The 24,195-nt window shown below is 36.4% G+C and overlaps 1 protein-coding gene across 21 annotated transcripts in view; it reads right to left on the minus strand.

Annotated features, from left to right (window-relative positions):
* Nucleotides 1-24,195, minus strand: part of INPP4B (inositol polyphosphate-4-phosphatase type II B) — a 794,515-nt gene that overhangs the window by 146,261 nt on the left and 624,059 nt on the right. For all 21 annotated transcript variants that reach the window (XM_070504821.1, XM_070504820.1, XM_070504819.1 and 18 more), the window contains 2 exons: nt 19,848-20,051; nt 3,443-3,602 (listed from right to left, as the gene is read on the minus strand). In XM_070504821.1, coding sequence (XP_070360922.1) covers nt 3,443-3,602; nt 19,848-20,051 — 364 coding nt within the window. The remainder of the gene's footprint in view (nt 1-3,442; nt 3,603-19,847; nt 20,052-24,195) is intronic.

Consider the following 24,195-nt stretch of genomic DNA (forward strand, 5'->3'; position numbering starts at 1 on the left):
GAAAGCAGTGAAAATATTTAAGGTTCGTAAGGCTATAGTTAAAAGGGTGTTTGTAGATACTGTTGATGACAGTACCTAATGTTAAAAAGAACCATCAAAATGTTCCTACCCACGCAAATGTTGGTTTCTAAATGCTATTGCCAATAAAAGAAACCAGGATTCCTTAGAAAATGGCTGAACCTAGGGCTGAGGCAGGGAAAACAGAGATGAGCCTGGAGTGCTTCATGGTGCCAGAGGGTAAGGGAATGAGTAAAAAGAGTAAGAAAGAAAATAAGGGAGTAAATAGCCTGTGGTGGGGAAACCTGTATGAAGGCCACTGAAATGAACCTGAAAGAGCTCCCAGTGGCTATCTCTAGAACAATTTGAACCCCAAATAAACAATAATGGTATTGGATTATAGACCAAAGAGTAAAATAAATATTCATGAGTCCACAGTGATATAAACAAATAATTGTATAAATAAATACACGGGAGAGAAGGGATAACTCTTCCTTATAAAATAATTCTACTGTTAGCAATCTCACTTAGGGGAAAATATCTGAGATGTAGTTAAAGACTTAAATGCTCAAAGATACTTCTGTGTTAATTGCAGTATTATTATAATAATTAAATATTTGAAAGAGTGGTTTGTCTTTTGATGAGTTAGTTTACAGTCATTATAATCTCATTTCCAGAGAATATTTACCAGGAAATATTCATAATATAATGGTATGCAGAATATTAAGAAGAACATTTGTATTTATAATGTGTACTCCAGTTTGGTTACAGTATGTGTGTGTGTGTGTGTGTGAGTGTGTGTGTGCATAAATACAAGATATGTTCAAAATGTTTATGTCTAATTGAAATAAGAAAATAAAAATCATATGTAATTGTATTTGTTTTTCTTAACGAATTTTCTAAATTATTACTTTCTTAATAAAATTTAAAAATACAAGTAAATTGGAGTATGTGTCATCAATGGATGTATATCTCCAATATCTTTATCTGAGATAGTTTGGGGGATAACATAGGTAAATACACGACTTTAGGTTATTCATATGCTTTATATTACTTCAAAAAGCCACTATTAATTTCTCTACTGCATTGCTTTATGTGACAAAAATCAGGGTAGATACCAAAAGTGCTTTTTTCTTAACTTTAGAAGACTATATAAAAATAATTATTATTTTTATATAATAATAATATAATATAATAATATACTAATGTAATGTATAATAACAATGTAATAATTTTTATTTTTATTAAATAATAAAAATAAGCATTAATATTTTATTATACAATAAAAGTAAATTTTTATTAAATAATTGAGTTAATCAATTCCACTCTGACATACAATATCCATAATAGATTTTAAATATACTTGAGCACAGATTCATTTGTAAAACATCTATTTATACATGTTAACATGCTCTTTTATGTAGCAATATCTTCTCGAAAACAGGCACTCTATATACAATTGTCTGACAAGTAAAATGTTAACAAAAGCTTTAACTTTAAAATTATTTGACGATACTATAGTAAATAATTTTCAGACCCAAGTATACATTTTCTTTTACACATTTAAATAGTTTCTTATGTCCTAAAAATGTTTATAACACAAAAAAGAATGGATGAAGTAAAGATGGATAATAAATCAAAGTAATAAAATCAATTAGAGGGCACTATGTCAAATATTGACTCTAATTTGATCTAGTTGTGACTTCCACATCGGCAGCAATTTCTGTTTAGTTTTAGACTGTATCCAAACAACGTCTCACATAAAAATGAAAGCAATTCATCTAATTTTACAGATGATTTACCTACCAAATATTTTTACTTTTTAAGAAGTAATTTTGTTTGCATAAACGCTATCTTCCAATAAAATACAAGACAAATAAAATGTACAATTTCAAATATTTTAAAACTCTGTTCTTGTCAATGAGAAGTTTTCAGGAACATCAAAACAGAAGAGGTAGCCAAATTCAGTATCCCTTATCTCATTTCTGCTAAAAAATATTAAGCTTGAAAACCCATCAATGGACAGAACAAGTCACTAAACTGGATTCTGCCCCCTTATCTCATTTTTCAGAGCACAGCATGTCTCTGGCTCATAGTTGATAGTCGATAAAGGTTCAATTAAAGAAAATTGAAGTATACTATTTCTTTATGACATAAGTTATGACAAGCTTTCATTTTGATTCATTTAAAGTTATGGAAGTGGACTAGATTCATTAACTAATAAAACGGATATTATTAAGAAAGAAGATCCCCATAGACAATTAGACCCAGTAGGAATGAACATAAAGAACATTAGTGTAAACTTTCCACCCATGCGAATGTTCTACAGAGGATGAGGACTATCTACACTAAGAACACTTCAGAAAGCCAAGGTTTACAAATATGATTTAGAAATGGTTCTACTATTAATCAAGTGATGAAAGATTGATGTTTCACATAATTAAACTCCTGATGAAAATGTGAGTAATGAAAAATCAGGAAAACATAAATTTAATTTTATAAGTGTCCATATTTCCTTATGACTCATTTTCTTAAAGTAGTAAGAAAAGCAGATTTCAGAAGAAGAGGGAAGGATGACACTGTTTATTCTTTCCACTTAGAATATCTAGCAAAGGGGTCAGGACAACTCTTACAGCATTCTTACTATCATAAAGAAATGCAGATGTTTGTCTTGGTTTTTGTTATCAAAATTAATCAAATTAACAAAAAAATTTCAACAAAAAAAGCCATTTTTAGGGTCACAACTGTAGTTAAAATTCTGATTATCGTATTTTGTAGTCAACCTTGTAATAAGCCATACATTTGAAAGTATCTACCTATATCTATCTGTCTGTCTGTCGATATACACATACACACTCCCATATGTATGCATATATACCCACGTGTGTGTATACGTGCATTCGTGAAAATCCAGACTTACTAATATGTCTTTGGACTAGTGCACAAAAATATTGTCCTTTATGGAATCAAAGCTTCTTATGCTTTTTTGAGATAATTCATAAAAACATCCCCCTGAAGAAGGAAAAAGCATTTTATCATATTGCATTCTTTTTGGGAACTATGATGAGATACTGTGTCCTAATAACTCTCAAATTTTCTAAGAGTTTTAAGAGCAGAGGCTTGTTTTTCTTCCTAATAAAATTTTGGAGAAATGTGTACCAGTAGATTAAATTATGTCAGAGTCTTTAACAGAAAACACTGTTCTTCTTTCAAGAAGGTTTTTATGTGGCAAAAGGAAAAATAAATGAGCATTGCAAGCAGTTCTGAAAACACAACTGAATGCAATTTGATAAATAGCCTTCCATCACCCAAGCCAGAGCATTGGAAAAGCATGCTATCAGCACTTTCATCAAAGGCACTATTGACTCCTCTTTTCTCTCTCATTTTATCATGACTTTCTCATTTTGTTTACTCAGTCAATGATTGGGAAAAAATGACTCCTTACCCCTTGGATGAGTTATGATGGAGTCCACTAGAGACGGGTCCTTTTCTTCATTTTTGCTGCTGCTGCTGCTGCCGCCACTGCCACCATCTCTTTCAATCAGTTTATCCACCATGGCAATAATGCAGTTCAGGCTCTTCCCCACATTGGCCCACACCCTATCCTGAAAAGAGCATGAGTATCACTACGCATTGTTATTGCAGAAACAAGATAAGGCAAAATCTGATGAATCCATTTTGGAGAAGCAGGCAGAGAAGCAATCCTAAGAATGCAAACTGAGCGACTCACTCTACTACTTCCATTAATCTGGCCAGACTATGGATATACAAGAAATCTATTTTCTCTTAATAAAGTAAAATTTAAGTATTATAAATCTTTTTATTTAGCCCATTTTTTTCTCTGTCATAAAAGCAATGATGAACTACCATACAATATTAATCCATAATTGAGCACAAATTATGACATATCTATTTTCCTTATCAATACTTAGTAAGAAAGCAAAGACATATCAATATTTTTAAAGAATGCCCACCACCTGCATTAGAATTTTTGTTTTTCTTTTTACTGTGATAAGATGTACACAGCGTGAGTTTGCCATTTTAATCATTTTCAAGGGCACGGTTCAGGAGCACTAAGTACACTTACATTGTTGAGCAGTCATTACCACCATCCACCTCCAGAATTTTTTCATCTTCCCAAACTGAAACTTTATACCCTTTAAACTTGAATTCCTCATTCTTCCCTCCCCCAGCTCCTGGCAACATCATTTTACTTTCTGTCTCTATGATTTTGACTATTCTAGGCATCAGACATTCTTAAATTGCGATCTTCAGATCACCTCTAATAGAATGATGTAGAGAATTAAAATGTAGGTCCTTGGGTGCCATCAAGTCAATCGGAACCATTGGGAAGAAGGCCCTCTAAATTGAAATGCTGACACGCGTCCCAGGTGCTTCTGACCACACTAACTCTGAGAGCTTCTACTCAATACTATATGCTTCAGCTACACAACAAGTCATTTTGGCTGATTTATTTCCTAGGAAGCAGCCTCTACCACTAACGGACCTCTTTGTCACTAATCTTCCTAGTTCTGATTACTATCCATTTTTGTTTAGGGCAATACCCAATACTGAGTTCTTTGATTCACAAAATTTTCTATTTTTTAAATAAAAATTTTAAATATAGTCATCGATATCATGATGTTAACCTTGGCTTCTCTTCTGGCTCCTCTTCCCACATCATTTACGTGTAAGCCCTGACTCCCCATCTGTGATGGTTAATTTTATGTATCAATTTGACTGGATCACAGGGTGCCCAGATATTTGGCTAAACATTATTTATGGGTGTGTTTGTTTCCAGATAAAATTAGCATTTGAATCTGTGGACTCAGTAAAGCAGATCTGCCCTCCTCAGTGAGGGTGGGCATCATCTAATCCATTGATGGCCTGAGGAGAACAAAAAGGCCGGGGAAAGAAAAATTCCACCCTTCCCCCTTGACTGCTTCAGCTGACACAACAATCTTTTCCTGCCCCCAGTGCTCCTGGTTCTCAGGCTTTTAGTCCTGGACTGGAATCTACACTGCTGGCTCCTCTGGTTCTCAGACCTTCAGACTCAGGTTGAACTACACCACCGGCTTTCCTGGGTCTCCAGCTTGCAGATGGCAGATCATGGGACTTCTAAGCATACAAAATTGTGTGAGCTAATTCCTTCTAATAAGTCTCTTCATATATATATATATATATATATACACACACACACACATACATATATATACATATATATGATTTATACACATATATACACATATATATGATTTATACACATATATATGATATGTGCATATACATATATATATACACACATATCCTATTGGCTCTGTTTTTCTGGAGAACTCTGATTAATATACTATTGCAGAAAAACCAAATGGATTTATGGTGCATTTCCTCATCTCGACATAAAGCAATCTTTTGGTAGATGCTTTCCCTGTAATAGAGCAATTTCAGGAACCTAGAGTAGCACTTAGTGCAAAGATAATAGACAACTAAAGTACTTCCTTAGTGGTTTATATATTTTTTTCCCAAATGTATATTTTTTACATAAGTTAATTTTGCTAGTTTATAAACATATAAACTAATTTTGGTTAGGATAAATCTAGAAGGAAAGAATGATAGTAGAATTTAGATTATCTGATGGGTGCTTGTAAAGATTAAGTTAGTTGAATAATTCAACCACATTGAAACAAATATGGAAATGTACTGACATGCCTACTCTAGCTGAGGGGCAAATAGGATTTAGTAGAAAAAGAGTACATTCAAAGTTAGAAAAGGTCAATGTGAGGTCCACTTATGTGATACGCTGTCTATGATACCCGGGGAGAACCACCACATTTCTGGGCAATTAACAGTGGGGTCCTCTACAATTTAGAATGATGATTCATGCCCTGCCATCCTCACCATACTGCAGTGGAGCCAAATGACATGGTTTCTATGAAAGTGCTTGGTAGAATTATTACAATTTGGCAAAATCACATCCTGTCCCTGTTGGCTTTCCTAATGAATCAAGCTTGTTTTCATCACCCTGTAATCTTGAGTGTGAAATATGCCATTAATCACAAATAATCATAACAATTTTTCCCATAAAATTAGATCTTTCCCCTCAAAGAATTAAAAGCACTTCCCTTCTGCTTTTAACTAAAAGGGAAATTAAGACACCAATCACATCCACAGATTACATCATCCTCTGCTTGTCGTCTGAGAAAATGAAGTGGAGGCACCTCTGAGGCATGAGCCAGGAGACCTAAGAAAGCTCACCTCTTCCAGGAGGAAACACTGCGGAAAGGTAAGCCAGCTGAGGTCCTGACATCACTCATACTGCAATTTGGTAAGGCGCTCACATTCCAGACCACGACAACAAACTAAATGGCCCCATGCTGAATATGCCTTAATCACCACCACCAACTGCATCTTTAAGGCTATTAAATTGAAAAATGAGACAATTCTTCAGCTAATACTGGAAATAAACTCTGCTATTGAGGGGAAAAAAGGGGAGAGGATTGCTCCTAATTTTCCATATTAGCTTTGTACATGAAGTAAGTTTTCAACTCTCTTCCTGCTGCCCATGTTGAGAGGAACTTTATATTTTGATGAAAGATCAAGTAGCATTGCACACTGCCTGTCTTGTGTAAAGTAATAAAAGGGGTGGATCAACTGCTCTTAATCACATCTCTGAAGTGCTTGAACAGAAGGTTATTTAAAAGGATAATTTTACATTCTATACCTATATATTGTTCTTCTTTCTCTATAGATACCTGAGTTATAGGATTCTACTGGTAGAAAACGTAGCCTTTGCAGACAGTAGAGAGATCTTTATTGACATGAGGAGCAGAGTGAAGCATGTTCAGTGACCAAGACCAACAACCATATAGTAAAGAGAGGAGGTAAACAGTAGAAAAACATTTAAGTCATTAAATGCTTAGAGGACACACAAGCAGGGAGGCTGTTTTTTGGGGGTGAGTAATTGAGCAGTTTCTTCTGTAACATTAACATACAATTAATGTATAATCAAATATTTTATTGAAGGCACACCCAGCAGCAGACTCTGAGCAGACTAATTCTGTTCTTTATCTTTTGGAGAGGAGATCCTGCCTGGTGGTGAGGGAACGCTGAACTTTGCTGGTCATTGCTTCCTTCTCTTTTATGGCATCTACAAAGTAGATTCAAGTTATTGATTTGCACTTCTGTCTCTACTACTAGACTATGAGTTATTTGCACTATATTGTGCAAGGCCTGGAAGAAAGACAGAGAGAAAAGGGGTGAGCAAAGGAGGGAAGAGGAGAGAGATGACTCCAACCCAGACAGAGATCGAGGGCTGCTATGTATAGTCACCTTGGATATGAACATTAGCTAATTTAACCTCAAAAAACACCACACAAATTAATATTATTGATTCAGTATTTTGGGGGGGCATGGGAAGCTTGGCCGTGAGCTACCATCCCTTGTCAGTCTCCCTCTTTTTGTTTCAGGAAGATTGTCACCAAGCTAACACTTGTGTCAATCTTCCTCCATTTTGTATGCAGGATGCTGTCACAGCACGGCTTGATGAGCAGTGTGTAGGTCTGTGCTCAGGATCCCAACCCATACAATCTGGGCCACTGAAGGAGGGAACACAAACTTACCCACTACACCACCAGGCTGGCCCTTTGACTCAGTTTTTAGAGATGAGAAGATTTCAGGTAAGAGACGTTGAATAATATTCAACATTAAAATGGTCTAACTGGAGCAGAAATTCTAATTGACTCCAAAGACTTGATTCTTCCCCTATGATTTCCCACAGAACTGTGGTTCACAGTAGGAATTCTTTTTCGTGAAATCACTGGAACTCTGGGGACAAACTAGGCAGAAGAAGGTCAGGAGACAGAGCCTGGGAAGGTTTAGGTAGAGATGTGTGCCATCTACAGGAGCAAGATTAGGTTTCAGTTGCCTAAGACAGATTTTGGCAGTTATCTGGCAGATTCTGGACTAAGAGATGACTCTATAAAAAGGACAAGATGGTTACATATACTCGTAAGTCTAAAATAAAGGGTGTCATATAATCAGGGATGGAGCAATAACTTGGCTAAAGGGTCATTTGGCTTCGGTCAAAGGACATAAGCAGCCAACATTAATAAAGAGCAATGTCAGTATCAAGGCCCAAAATCCATTCACGTGACTGGTATATAAAACAAGGAGTGGGTTGCAAGGAAGACGATAATTCAACTGCTAGGAGATCAGGGGGAGGGGCAAGATAATTATTTTGGAACTAGGATGCTAAAAATAGGTAGACAAGTTTCTTGAAGGGGAGCCTTAAATATCTGATTTCTCTCCTAAACAAGCCACTTTCCATAATATTTCTCTGAAAACATACACACAGAGGAAAACAACCAGCAACAATTCTCTTAGTCTGATGATTTTTACTCACTAGGCTGGTCCACACAGGAAATTCTTTTTGCTTAGACTGCTGGTATGTCTGGGACCTACTCCACTTTGTTCCCTACCAAAATCACACGATTTGTTTCCAAATGTTCTCATGAAGAGGAAAGGCTGATTAGGGAGGAGAAAACAATGGAAGCAAAAGAATGTGGCTGCAGTATCTGGTGCTTCCAGCCCCTCCCCTTTTCAGGCCAGGCAAGTATGAACAGCTCCAGATCCTGTGTAGTTCCTTAGCTACAGGAGAGGTTTAGAAACAAAACAACAACTTATCAGAAAAACAGATTGCCACGCAGTTTCCCCTGAAAATAGTATCAATCACACTGCTATGTCTTCTGCTGTATGAAAGAAGCAATGAAAAATTGGTGGGCTAAAGTCTAACCTTTAGTAAATGGAGCCTAACTGGTCTCCTTGACCTTAATGGAAACTTCAGACAACCCAATTTCTTGGAGGTGAAGTGGCTATAAACTTTTTCTCAGCAATGAGGGCACAAAATCAGTGGGGAACTAGCAGTAATATTTATTCCATTCTAAGTCAGGTGCTGATCTTGGTCTTTATTTATTTCTGGGTAAGGACCTCAGCTAACACGTAGGTCAACCCCAGTGCAATAGATGTAAAAATTTGATGGATGTAGCAGTGAGTAGCCAGGGGCACATTACACCTGGCAGAGTGAGCCATGAGGGCAGAAGACATGGTGCTTACTCAGCATGCCACACATTTATGAGCCTGGTAGCATCAAGAGAAATCCTGACTACTTTGGATCAGCAATTAACTTGAAAAAAAAAAAAAGTTCAGCAATGCTGAGCTGATCAACTGTTCTAGGGCCGATTTTTGGTTGGCAAGAATGTGAAGACTAAACCAGAGCTGACATGGAGGTCTGAAGTAGGCCTGTCATAACTATATCTCCATATACATTTTCCCACTTGTCATTACCAATTTCTGAGGACTTTGATTAGAACCAGCCAGGGAATTAACAAGGCCAATAACATCTTTAAAAAGAAGCTTCTGTTTATCCTTGAGTGGACTGAGAGCAATTTGCACTTTACTGACCTGGTTCCTCAACACTGCAAACCTTTGTTTTTTCCATCGCTTAATAGCTCTTCTCTCTGAATCCTAACTTTACTCAGACTGTTAGGTGAAACAGTTGCACTTAAAATACTCTATGACACAAACTGGCACATGTATGGCCCAAGCTACGTAATACACACATATTTGCACACACGCAATTAAATGAGATTCTTTGCTTAGGCCTATTGATCCTGCTTAACCTCACCTACCTAACCACACCACAGGCCTCACGCTGAAATTCAGTCCCTAGTCACACACGTGGATTCACGTAGTCAGCCACTGTTTCTCCAGTATTGACCTCTCCTTACTTCCCTGGTTTGGATCTTTCCCAGGCCTATACTGTTAGCTGCCAGACAATGAGATCTACCTATGACTGCCACGTTCATCTTCATCGATCACCATGCCCATGTCATCACTCCTCTGATCAACAGCAGGTTTAGTACCCAGCAAGTATTTTTATTCTTCTCTCAGCCTAGAGGCGTCTCTGTAGTTGGGCTGACCTAGATAATTCTCTTGATTTCTCATTAGTCTTCAAAATAAAAACTTCATCCAGGTCAGTCTCCTTGCTGTCCTAGAAACATACTGTTAATTAGCTCAAGATATATTTTCTGGGCACTCGCTACATGCCTTCTCAGTGCTGAACATCAAAGAGAATGGAAACCTTGGAGGAACTAATATTTCTATCTTGACACATGCTGCTTTTTATGCTTAGAATGCCTTCTCCCTTATCTTCCGTCAATCCAAGTTCTTACCCTTTCAAGTCTCACCATCTCCAAGAACTGTTCATGCTGCTTTCTCTCTACTTAACATGTTTTTTCTTTGTAATAGACAGTGGGCTCTATGAAAAAATGACTATTACTTATTAATCCCTTTATTCCCAGATCTTAGTACTCATGAGTTGATAGATAAATAAAAGAATGAAAAAATGAATAAAAGAAGGAAGGGATGATTTTTTCACCTTCTCGAAGCCTCATATAACTTCTCTCTGAATCTTTTCAACATTTTTAGTGTGTATTACACAATTACCTCCATTCTGGGAACATCTTTCAATATCTCTGCTTGTTTTATGAGTGCTGGCCATTCACTTAAATAAGGTGATATGGTTGTTGAGGTAAGAAGCCATATTTTATACTTAATTTGTTTTCCCCCCAAGTTACCTATAGCATTGCTGTACATCATTGATGCTTAATTAACATCTGTTGATTGACTTAATAATCTGCTATTCGGGAGTAAAAAGAAATTAAAACATAAATATAAGAAGTATTATCACATGTGCCCTCAAATTAAAGTTAGAACTAACCTCATACTCTGAAAGGCTGAGTTTACCCTAATAAATGCCACATCGTGCTACAGCTTTCAATTCAGTGAAATATTAAATAAAGCATTTGTTTAATAACAAGTAAAAACAATCCACTGATGGACTAAAGCTTTTAATTTTAAATTGGTAACTGGATATTATCTGCATACCATTAGACAGCTACACAACTGGTTGAACTATACGACATTATCAGTTAGTGTACTGCATACCATCAATTTCCAGGATTAATTTTTTTTTTAACTAAACGTACCAGCATATATCAAGTCAATAGTCTGCGTGTATATACCTCAGCATTTCTTTTAACTATTCATTAAATTTTGATTCAAAAATTTCTATTTAGGAAATAATGTCTCATTATTCATATTAGAATGTATTAAAGCTTAAGGCACTTGATTTGAATGTAATCATAAATTTCTAAAGTGTGTGTATGCAAGTTTGCAGATACATTATACATAAGCACATCAAAATATCTGACACTGAACCAGGCATTGTAAAGGCCAGGGAAGTAGCCAAGGGAAATGATGGTAACCAATATAAAATCACGGGAAAATCACCTTTACATTAATAAAAATAAAATATCTTTGTTAAAAACACTGGTTTGAATTGTATAATGAACTGGTCTTTCAGGAAATCCGTCCATTCCCTTCTTCCTACATTAACTCTGAAAAACACATTGAACAAGTATGTTTAAAACACTGTGCTAGGGGCCAGCTCTGTGGCCAAGTGATTAAGTTCACACACTCCGCTGCGGCGGCCCAGGGTTCGGATCCTGGGTGTGGACATGGCACTGCTTGTCAGGCCACGTTGAGGTGGCGTCCCACATCCCACAACTAGAAGGACCTGCAACTAAGATATGCAGCTATGTATGGGGGGGTTTGAGGAGATAAGGCAGAAAAAAAAAAGAAGATTGGCAACAGTTGTTAGCTCAGGTGCCAGTCTTTAAAAAAAAAAAAAAAAAACCACTGTGTTGGGGGGCTGGCCTGGTGGCATAGTGGTTAAGTTCACGTGCTCTGCTTCAGCGGCCCAGGTTTCACAGGTTCGGATCCCAGGCATGAACCTAGCACTGCTCACCAGGCCACCCTGTGGTGGCATCCCACATAAAATAGAAGAAGATTGGCACAGATGTTAGCTCAGTGACAATCTTCCTCAAGCACAAAGAGGAAGATTGGCAACAGACGTTAGCTCAGGGTCAATCTTCCTCACCGAAAAAGCACCCCGCCCACACACACACACTGTGCTAGGTGCTGTAAAACGAGATTGAAGGTGAATGTATTAACTGCATGTGGGAAAATCTAGAAATTGGCAAGATTTCATGAATATGCATGCACATAAAGATCTCATTTGGGGTTTCTTTTCTTTAATAGAACATTTGTGCATTTTAATGGACAGTCATGAACTTTGCTTAATCATCTTTGGCGGACTGTAATATCAGATAAGTATTCAAAGCATATTTCTCCTGGGTGAAATGGACTGGAGAAGTTCAGGAATGTTTCCCATCCATCAAGAACACAGATGATAGAACACACTCCGTTGCCATATAGGGAACAACTGGCCTAATTCTCCCTGTTTTGCCTGCCCTTTCTGATGGGGAGAGTGGGTGCTGTCAATGCCCCCCTCCTCAGTATAAGATTATCAAAATCAGACAACCTTATTATGTGTGACTTAGGGATGAAAAAGAAAAAGCTGAGACAAAGGGAAAAATTTCCTCCAATTTCTACTTGCTGGGAAACATCTAAAATTATTTCTGTGTAACTAGGATCTTTGTGATCGGTGCATGAATAATCAAATAAAGTTAAAATTGCCACCACTGTGTTTCTGGAAGCTTCTAGAGGGCTTAATTGATCATGTTTTTAGCTTTGGCCATCTCTGATGTTCTCTGTCCATTTTGAATTTTACTGCTTTCTATGTTTGTAAATATTTTTCAGGTGACTTGAATAGTCATCTGAGAGGTGACCATGACACTAGGGAATATGCACTAAGGAGAGAGGAATATAACTGGGTACTTTTGACTGGAAGAGAGAAACAAAATCCTCAAAAGAATTCATGAATTCCAGTTGGGGTAAAAGGTACTTGACATAGTGCAAAGTTATATTAAATTTAAATATTCTGATTTTCAAAATAAGAAGGTAAATAAAAATAATAATTTGAGGGCACATTTCAAAGTCATTAATTTATTCTACAAATGAGTATTTAATACCTTTTATGGGCAAGTGCTCTGCTATCTGTGGGAATATAAAAGTGACCACGACATTGTCTTTGCCCTTTAGTAGATTATAAAGTTCATGAATACATGGATGAAACAGACATGTAAACAACCAATATAATTCAGTGTTCATAAGGCTGTGTGATCACTGGATGCAAGAATAATGCTTTATTATACAAAATGTTTTGGAGTTGAATGCAGTATGTATGTATATATATACAAACATGTGTATCTATCTATATATCTATCTCTGGATAGGTATATCTATAAGATAAAAATTGGAAATAAATGGGTATATTTTAGTGGACATTTTACTCATTTAGGTAACTAAGCTATAAGGTATTTCTTTAGAAAAGTTAAATTGTAGGTTAGTAATTAGGTGTCTATAAGAATTAATTACCTCTAAAGAATGAGAATGATTTATTTCCTTCTTATTAAGATCAGGTCAGTGGTTTCACATAGGATAATTCTAGCCAGTCAGAAAAGTGAACAGAATTTTTTTTTAATATTAATTTGCATAGGTACCTCTGCATTATGCACAGCCTGAACTATTTTCCCTAGAGCTAAGGTCTAAGATGGAGACAGAAGCTAACAAGAGAAGTTGGGAATACAGATCAGTGAAGATTGCCTGTGGAGGTATCTGATGAAATATGTTTTGTCCTCAACAGTTAGTAATATTTTGCAACTATCTGTGCTCACTGCTACCAATTACGGCAATATAAATAGCTCTATCAATACTCTTGTCAAGCTTAAGCATTCAGATTTGTTCTAGACATCATTAGAGAAAAGCGTAGTACAAAATGAACTGTGAGATGTTGGGAAAGAGCATATCAGAAAGCGGTTCATGTAAATCTTATTCCAAAAGGCATCTTTGGAAATATTGAATTACAAAGAAACCACAATTGTCTTTCAGGTTATATATGCACTTTATTAAGAGGATGCCTGACATAAATACTATCGTGAATTGTGCTATTGTTTCTATAATCTATAAAATTATTAAAAATTATTATGGATTAATGTAGATCATGTATTGTGCTTATGTGACATAAATACATTTTACCATAATAAGGCATAGCAAATGTTCTCATAGCTTAAGAATGGAAATTAAAATTAAAATTTGATTTAGGGGCCGGCCCGGTGGCACAGCGGTTAAGTGCGTATGTTTCAATTCGGTGGCCCGGGGTTCACCGGTTCAGATCCTGGGTGCGGACGTGGTACCTCTTGGATGATATGCTGTGGTAGGTGTCCCACATATAAAGTAGAGGAGGATGGGCATGGATGTTAGCTCAAGGCCAGTCTTGCTCAGTGAAAAGAGAATTGGTAGCAGTTAGCTCAGGGCTAATCTTCCTCAAAAATAAAATAAAATTTACATTTGCAACATGAAAAAGGGAATTAATTGGATAATTTGGATGAGGAAATATTGCCTGATATAGAAATGTAGTTCAACTACAAAATGGGTTTGAAATATGGCTAAAAAATAGCAACAGTTTTCCTAGTTCTTCACTTTGCTGGAATGGATCAGAATACAAAGGATCAGAAGTTTATATCTTTTTTTAAAAATAATTTTTTGAATGAGGGTAGGCAGATTTAGTCCCACTCCATCAGTGTAGTAATGCTGAAGTTAAATCACAGTGTTATAGAGAATAGTATAATTACTGGAAGCCACAAAAACTGGGTCAACTTAATCCTTGGGTTGGATGACATGCTTTCATGTTTTGGACAAACTAATCTTGGAATCCCAGCTGCTGGAAGCATCTGCTGTAGAGATGTAGAGAAAGAAAAGCAATATGTCATCTTTACCAGCTAAAAGAAGAAGAATGCTAGATTAGTCTATTTCTTTGGACAGATTGTCATAAAATCCCAATATTCCTCTGGGTTTAATTGTTTACTAACTTTCAGAAAATTAAGACTTTAAAGCACTCAATCATTTAATAAATAAAATTCAGCAAATAGGCAATTTTTGGTCAGTGAACATTCTAGTTTAAATCTCTTCCATATTGACTAGATAATTATCATCCAGATTGCCATCAATTTTGCCAACAAAACAAGTTTAAAAGAGAACAATCTTACATTGATTTAGAATTAATAGAGATTCTCTCTCGGCCTCAAAGAGAAAGGTTTTTATGTGAATCAGCAGATTAGAATTCAAATAATTTACTAACATATCTTCATTTGCAAATATTTATTATAAGAATCTAAATGCAGTTGTTCAAGTTAGGTAATTGTTAAAACTACAGTCACTATAAGAAACTAGATAAACAGATTTTTAAAAATGGAGCTACTGTAATCTTATGTGCAAACCTAAACTAATCTAGGTGATCAGAGAATATTTTTATATATCACAGAAACTCAATTGCATTAATTTAAAACACTGAATTATTTCAGAAAGTTGGCTAGACTTGTAATCAGTGCTGAAACTTTTCTAACATGTAATTAACTAAGAAAAGTGGCACACAAAGTTATGTTTCCAATTCATTTAATAGCACAGTCTCCAAAGGCATTTTCAATTAGTTACATTTTCTTTGGACTTACTCAACTTTTCAAAGTTAGATAAAGCTTTGAAAATAATCTTAAATGGTTATGACTTTGGTGAATTTTTTTTTTTTTAAATAAGAAATTTCCATCTCTTGACAAAGGCATCTTTTTAACAGAAAGTGGTTGCTGAGGAAAAGCAATAACAATGTTACATAACAATCACATCTGATTATTGTTTGCAAATAGAGTAAAATTATATTAGAAGGAGAGAGTTAAAAGTAACTTTTCTGAGTGGGAACGATTTTCCTTGTAATCATGGTAAATTTAGACAAAGCACTTATATGCTTTTGGGAAACAGTGGGTTCTAGAGGAAATTCAGAAATTATATGAAAGGAGATGAAGAGGAAGATACAGATCTTCATTATTACCCTACTCTTTTTGCCTTGGAAGGAAACCAAAAAGAAAAACAAACAAACAAACTGAGATGACACTCTTGCATCCACAGGAAGAAAAAACCAAGAAGACATTTTTTTCCTAGAATCAAGACTACCAAAGAATTCCCAAGAGAATGATCAATGGTGATCCAACAACCAAGCAAACTCCTACTGTAACTTTGGTTGGCCCCTCACAAGGACTACAGTTCTTCCTAATTTTTTAAGATGTTGCTAATAAGCTCCTTTACTCATTTTCTTTGGTGCCTATTTGATACTTTCACCACTATCCTCAGTCCATCCTCCACATTCGCTTCTCTTTGCACATGATTCTACTTTAAGGATAAAAAAAAAAGTCCAGGTTAATAGCCAGAACATATAAAGAACTAAAACAACTCAGGAAAAAAAAAAAAAAAAAACAACTTTAAAAGGGGCAGATGAACTGAATAGATATTTTTCCAAAGACATACAAATGGCCAACAGTGCATGAAAAGGTGCTCAGCATCACTAACCATCAGGGAAATGCAAATCAAAACCACAAGGAGATATCACCTCACACCTGTTAGAATGGCTATCATCAAAAAGACAAGAGATAAGTGCAGACAAGGGTGTGGAGAAAAGGACATCCTTGTCGCACTGTTGGTGGGAATGTAAATTGGTTTACCCACTGTGGAAAACAGTATGGAAGTTCTTCAAAAATTTAAAAATGGAACTATCACATGATCCAGCAATTCCATTTTTGAGTAAATATCTGAAGGAAACAAAATCACTATCTCAAAGAAATATCTGCACCCTCATGTTCACTGCAGCATTATTTATAATATCCAAGATACGGAAAAAAACCTAAGTGCTCATTGACAGATGCACGGATAAGGAAAATGTGGTACACACAAACACACATACACACACAATGGAATACTATTCAGCCATTAAAAAGAAGGAAATCTGGCCATTTTTGACAACGTGGATGGACCTTGAGGGCACTATGCTAAGTGAAGTAAATGAGATGGAGAAAGACAGTATGATGTCACTTATATGTGGAGTTTTAAAAAGCCAGACTCACAGAAAGAGAAAACAGATTGGACATTGCCCGAGTTGGGAGGTTGGGGGTGGGGGAAATGGGTGAAGGTGGTGTAACCATACAAAGTTCCAGTTATAAGATAAATACGTTCTGGGGATTTAACATACAGCATGGTAAATATAGTTAGCTGCTAAGAGAGTAGATCTTAAAAGTTTTTGTCACAAGAAAAAAAAAATTGTAACTATGTGAGGTGATATATGTTAATTAAATTTATTGTGCAATCATTTCCCAATATAAACATGTATCAAATCATTATGTTGTACCATTTAAACTAATACAATACTATATGTCAATTATACCTCAATAGAGCTGGAAAGATATTTTAAACAATCAAACAAACAAAAAGCCGCCCAGCCCCACCCACCCTTGAATAAGTAAAGTCCACCTTTACAGCCCCCTTGCAGTGTCAGTAGAAGAGCATACTGCCTAGGACTTGTCTCCACCTGTGCCCTGGAATTGATTCTCTACTCTCCTTTGTAAGGACCCTGCTCTATCAGTCATCTCCTCTCTGCCTCTCAGATGGCTTTTGGAATATAAACACATCAATTTTCACCATCTTTAAAACAAAACAAGTAAACAACTCAGAATAACCACATACACACACTCTCGCTCTCTCACCCACCTTCCCAAATGTCAGCTAATGTGTTCCTGTCCAAAAGGGCACCTCATTGTCTTTCTTGACTGGTTAACCTCGATTCACACTGAAATCTAAGAATTACTTCTGGAAATCCCACCATGACCATGAGACTCCTGCTCTATCCCGTGTAGACCCCTAAGTTGAACTTAACTGCCATTTGTCTTTCTAGAGCCCTGAACAGGCTTTGGAGTCCTTGAAGCCCTGGGTGGTTCACCTCTTGTGTCCAGCATGCAACACAATGAACCAGGCAGAGTAGGTGCTCAGTGACACCCCCTGGACTGAGTGGTCCCCCTAAACCTCCTCAACTCACCACACGGTTCCCATTCTATTCCTTCTTTTCCCATCATCAGAAGGTTCTGTGTATAAAATTTTGAGTTGAAGTCATATTAGTAGAGCCTATCTTCTACCATCTTTCTCTCTCCAACTTTTTGTAAATGTGTTAATATGTTTTTATCTGCCACTAGACTCTGATCTCTAGGACCTAAGGATCTACTGCTACTTACCTTCCCATTTGGAGCACCTAGGATATAGAAGGTCTCAAAAATTATCTAAAAAAAGAAAATAAGGAGGGATGGAGGGAGAAGGACACTTCTGAGCAGCAGGAGGAAGGCGGGGTGTAGGGAAGGGTTAGCATAACAGTGAGGTGAAAATTATGAAAAGAAAAGATACCTAGTTCCAAAATTCTTATGTGATTTAATATACAAATGCTCATTATTTGTCAAAAGGTTAACCCTGTATTTTTAATTAAATGAAATACAAGTTCTTTTCTGTGTCTACACAAACTTTAAAATTCTCGATACTCATTGTATGGTAGATCCAGTTTCCTCATTTATCTCAAGGGATAGCATTGATCCTCATAATGAATTATGTAATTTACATATCTTAAAAAAGAAAACATATGGCAATAATACTAAAGTAATACAATGCATTTCCCTAGGCCTTGGCAGGCAATGGCATGTTATCGCACAGGTAAATCATTTATCTCATGACCACCCTAAGAGCTAAGCAGAACAGGCGCTGTTATTTTCGCTTTACAGTTGAGAAAATTGAACTTCAGAGAGGTTAAGAGGTGCGCACGCCTCGGAGCTGTGAATAAATTGAAGAAGGTGAAAGTAAAGGGAAAAATATTAGATCTGCTCTTTTCAAAATGCTTCAGTGGGAGAAACGCAATCTTAATCAGCAACAACAAATACTTATTCAGCATTTACCTCTTGGAACCCAGCTCTGTCTTTCCTGTGATAGAAATTTTATCAAAAGAAAGAGCAGGCATCACTTCACAGCCCTTCAGACAGCAACTTTTTTTGAGAAACCTGGACCTTTCAAATAATTTACTCCCCGAACACTTTTCAATTCTTGGGTGGGAGGAAAAGTAATCGTTAACTGTTTAACATCTAATACAGCTAGCCTACTATTTTCTTGATTAAATATATGATGAAGTAAAGCATTTCCTTCTGTGTGTGTGTGATGTGCATATACTTTGGAGGGTTCCTGAGCAATGAATATGCATTGATTCAGGAGTAACACACTGCTTCCCCTTCAGCCAGAACCTTCACGCATCTCCTGTCTTATTCTGCCCAACTAGAGTTCCTGTCACCATGTTGGTTTCTTTTGTTTATTTGCCTTTACCAGCTATTTTTTTCAGGTTTTAGAAAACCTGGAGCAACATCTTATTTTTAATACTAGAATCTTGAAAAGGGGAATTTAAGAGATCTCTGTGTCCACTGCCATTTAAATGCTAACACTTTTTACAGTATGAGCAGAATTAAAACACTGAATTGCAACAAGGAAAATACTTGCTGCATCCAAGTAGTGAATTACGGATGATTTTTGACTCTTTTTCTAAAAATTAATTTTAACAGCTTATATTACCTTGGTAATAAATGAGGAAAAGTATTATAGAGTCTTGCAATTGTGGCATCTTTGCTTTGATGACATATTCTTCATTGTATATATATGTAATGAATATTACATGTATATTCATACATATTACATATATATTTTGCCAATATATTAATAGCAAATAAATTTTTATGTCAAATAAATATGATCAGGAATAAAACTTCCATTTATCATTTGCCCCTAAGGAAAAATATGACTTATTTACCCACAATTTGTATTATGACTGCTTTCCAACCTGTTTTGATGAAAAGCAGAGATTTCTTATCATTCCTGCTTTAGTTCTCAGGACTAAACATCAGGACGCAAGCAATGTGCAAAGAAAAAAGACTTACCCACTCTTCCTCATCATAGTCTGAATGATGAGGTATGGAGTCCTGCCTCTTCATCGGTGGGGGTGGGTCCTGGGGACTGCTCTCCTCTGTGCTGTTCTTAGGGGAGGGTGGTTTCTTAAGGATGCCTCCTGGCCGGGCAGTGTAAAGCGCTAAAAGAGCACTTCTGACCAGCTGATCCTTGAAGGCATGTACAAAAAGCTCTGTCTGGAAAGAAATTGCCAAGGATTAGAAACAGCATGGTAGTCAACTCAGCCTATGCTATGAAAAGGTCAGTTGCAGATTTGTTGGCACTTAAGTGGTGTGGATGTTGGAAAAAATACAGGCAACAGAGAGAGAAAATGATTCACACCAATCAATGGAAAATAGTTTGGTTTTGGGTTGCTGCCAAGGTCTTGAGTCCTCCTGTTCTAAACATTAATGCTGAGATTCTATACGCACTATAAACACCATCTGTCTCCTCAGCTCCCTATGTTTTAGTTCCGAATCCTGTCTTTGGAGGTGAATTTCACTGGGGATAATCATTTGAACACCATCTACCTGCTGCATCTATCAAGTAATTTCAAATATACCTTAAAACAAAGTGTGATCAGACTAGGTATAGTCTATATTTCAAACAGAGTTAAAGGCTAAAGAAAGACATATCTTTTAAAAACTTTAGAGGCAAGAGATCTTTTTTTCTGTTTAGCGTTATGGACAGATTTCAACAGTAGAGATGACGTAGGCAGTCTTCCCCATGAAAACATTTGGCTTTTATTCCTTATTATCACCCTTAACTGTCTCTCCACCAAATGGCTTCAGTAATGCTCAATGTTAACGAGGTTACTGTGAAACTTGCCATGGTAGATTTTACAAGCTGGTGGTAAATACCTAGTAAGTACTAAAGTAACGACAGCTCACTGACAATAAAGAGCTTTACAGCTGTACTTTGCAGTTTCCTGACAAATGTTTAATAGCTTCACCCTGTAATATACTGGAGGGTGCAGGAATTGATGGTCTGTATTACAGTACACTTAACGTGCACATGGCCTAACAATCTGTTCAGTCAAAGACTAGAGAAGTAACTCATATTATTAGAGAAGTGACACATATTGTTAACATATTCATACTTCATAATCTGTTAGTAAGGGGCCCTTTAACTCATAGCATTATTTTGAATAATAGTTGATAGAATCACCATTTAATGAGACACTTTTGGATATAATGCTGTAACTCAAGGTAATCATTTATTGGTGCACTCTCAACATGCAGTCACCAGTGCCATGCCCAACTAGTGGTTACTAAATTGTCTCTAAATCTGCCTGTTGTGTCATGCGATTAAAGAAAACCAGTTAAACCACATGCAAAACAAGTGCCTAATAAGATGATTATGATCTGCATAGTCACTTTGCAATAGATTGTGAAATTCTAGAACTAGAAGGACCTTAAAGTGGACCTCTTCATTAACCAGATAAGGAAACTAAGAAAGAAATGTGATGACTGTCCTAGAGCAGACTGCTTATTGGCATCACAAACGGAACAGGTCTTGTTTTCTAACAAATTCCGTAGCTATTGCCCTCACTCCAAACCACCTACCCGCCACCATCAGACTAGACCTGCCTGTTCCTGTTCTCCTTCTTCCCAACCCCAAGCTCCCGAAGTGTTTTGAACAGTAACCAGCTCTCACAATTAACTGTGTCCACAATTGCCAACATAACTATCTTTACTGCTACACTTTACTGGATGTTTTAAACTCTTTAAATCTATTAGCCATACTGAAGGCACTCTGAAGGTAAGTAGACAGGAAATATAGGGAAAAAAAACATATAAGAATGAAAAGTTGGAAAATATTTTGATGCATTAAAAAACCAAAATAAAAAGGCAGCTTTTTTATATTAAAAAAAAAAAAACCTGAAGAAAATGTTGGCGGGACAGTACTCAGACAAGTCAGCAGTTATAGCCAAATGGAGAAACATGTTGTTTACATAATCTTCCATATAACATGGACGTGTCCATCAATGTGAATTTAAATATTAAAAATATGAATTTATTTCCATTCAGCTTAACCCTGCTGATAGTTCCAATAAATTCTTTTGATCTATTTTTAGAGCAAAACAGCTTGCCCTCTTTGAATTCCTGCTACTACAGCTCCAGTCTCCATAACACTCACATAATTAGTACATAGCTGAGTATCTATTCACACGCAATGAAATCTTCTACCGTTCTTATAATCACCCTCGTTTTCTTCCCATAGCATGCACACACAGAGATTCCACTTCATTTATTCAGATCTCATTTGGGTTGATTTACCACCAAAGACATGGGAGATAATACAGGAGAGTATTGCAGTTTTACAACCCAGGATTTTTGAGGGGTAGTCGAATATAATGCACAAAATCTTAAACAAACACAGTAATAGCTGATCTTTGACTTTGTGTCTATACTGAAAAAATTTATCTGACTCCTTGGAAACTCTCTGGGTCACCCAGAATCAGATTCTGTTACAAAATAGCAAAATATTCCATTGCAATATCCATGTGACCTGGAAAAATCTTAATTTTCTTGACCAGCATTACTTAGTAAATGTAGACCAATGTAGACCCTGATGTTTTACAGTCAAAACAAATCAGCTTGAAGAGATTAATGTAGTCACTCAATCCCAACACATGTATATGTTGCTGTTCTTGCAACTGAGATGATACTAGGAGAGTTGAGAGTAGTGGGAAGGATGTGACCTTGTTTCTGAGTTGCCTATTGACTTAGAGTTCTGAATACCTTTTTCCTTTTCTGGCTTAGCTCACACTACATTAAATGAAAGAAGAAAGGCTGTCTAAATGTTATCATGAGAGTAGGCAAAAAATTTATTAAAATATTGGTTTAATAACACAGTAAAAAAGCATAAAATCTGAACATAAGGCAGATCTGTTTTATTTGTTTGATATTAAAAAGAGAGAGAGAAATGTTACCTTAAATGAAATGTTTTCTTGCCTTATTGACATTTTCCCAATTCATATTCTCATACAAGTATTCTTCAAAGTAACGTACAGAATTATCTGCAAGTATAAAACTACTAAAAATTACTTCTCCTGGGGACGAATCTCTTAGCTTCCTGAATGTTAATGGCAGAGGAATAGTTAGGATATGTTCATTTAAAACCATCTTTTTTCACTAGAGATTTCAACAAATTAAGAAAAGTCTCCTTTTATTTAGAATCTTATTGTCCCTGAAAAGATTCAACGCCATGCCCAATCTTAACTACAATACAGAAGTAGCCAATGGCATAAGCAAGTGATTATCATTTTAGCAGTCACGTATATGGCAAGAAAGAATTCTGCTAATTTTGAAATTTGACATGCTTTAATTATTTTATCAGGCAATAGCGCTACTCTCTGAGATGTGTTTACCATTCCCAAAAGGAAAGTATGCTGAACTTTCAGCCAGGAGAGTTACCTGACATCTGGGCAGCTCATACAAATTACCCACTTGACCTTGGCTAAATCACTTAACCAGTTTGTACAAAATTACAAAGCCTACCTGTGCAACCCTTGTGGGAATTCACTGTAAATTAGACTCTTCTCTTTATGCTTCTCGTTCTTGACTGACCTTTTCAGTTTCCTTTGTTAATTCATAATCCCCTACTCACTCAAAATGTGGTAAGTGTACCCTAAGAGACCTTAAATCACTTTCTTGAAAGCATTTTTTCCACTGGTGATGTAACCCACTCTTCCATAACTTCAACTATCATCTTTATGCCAAGTTCTTCAAAATCCATTTCTACCCACCTCCTGAACCAGTACTGTCAACTGTTTCCATCTAAAAGTCTTTTGAGTTTAGAAGTCCCAGCCTGAGCTCAAGTTTCTTAATGAATGTGTTCTGCCTTGCTTTTCCATCTGAGTGGTATCCTTACTATTCAGTAACTCACAGTCTAAAGGTCTGGATCATCATTAGTAATACTTATCTTTTGCACTAGTCATCAATTTCAACTAGTTATACCTATTCAATAATTTCAAAGATTGATCCTTATAGTCCTACAGCTAGTCCCAGTTCAGACCCTTTCTACATTCCATGTGGATACTTTCTATAGTCTCCTTACTGGTTGATTTACTTTTTTTTTTTTTTTTTTGCTTCAGGAAGATTAGCCCTCAGCTAACATCTGTGCCAGTCTTCCTCTATTTTGCATGTGGGTCACCACCACAGCATGGTTGACGAGTGGTGTAGGTCCACACCTGGGATCCGAACACATGAATCTGGGCTGCCAAAGTTAACCACTATGCCATGGGGCTGGCCCTTGATTTACTATTTTTAAGGTAACTTTTCTTTTTTTGTCAGGATATTATCCAAGGCCACCAATATTAAAATGTAGACTTCTGAG

This window comes from Equus asinus, chromosome 3 (assembly GCF_041296235.1).
Source record: "Equus asinus isolate D_3611 breed Donkey chromosome 3, EquAss-T2T_v2, whole genome shotgun sequence".
Classification (NCBI taxonomy): domain Eukaryota; kingdom Metazoa; phylum Chordata; class Mammalia; order Perissodactyla; family Equidae; genus Equus; species Equus asinus.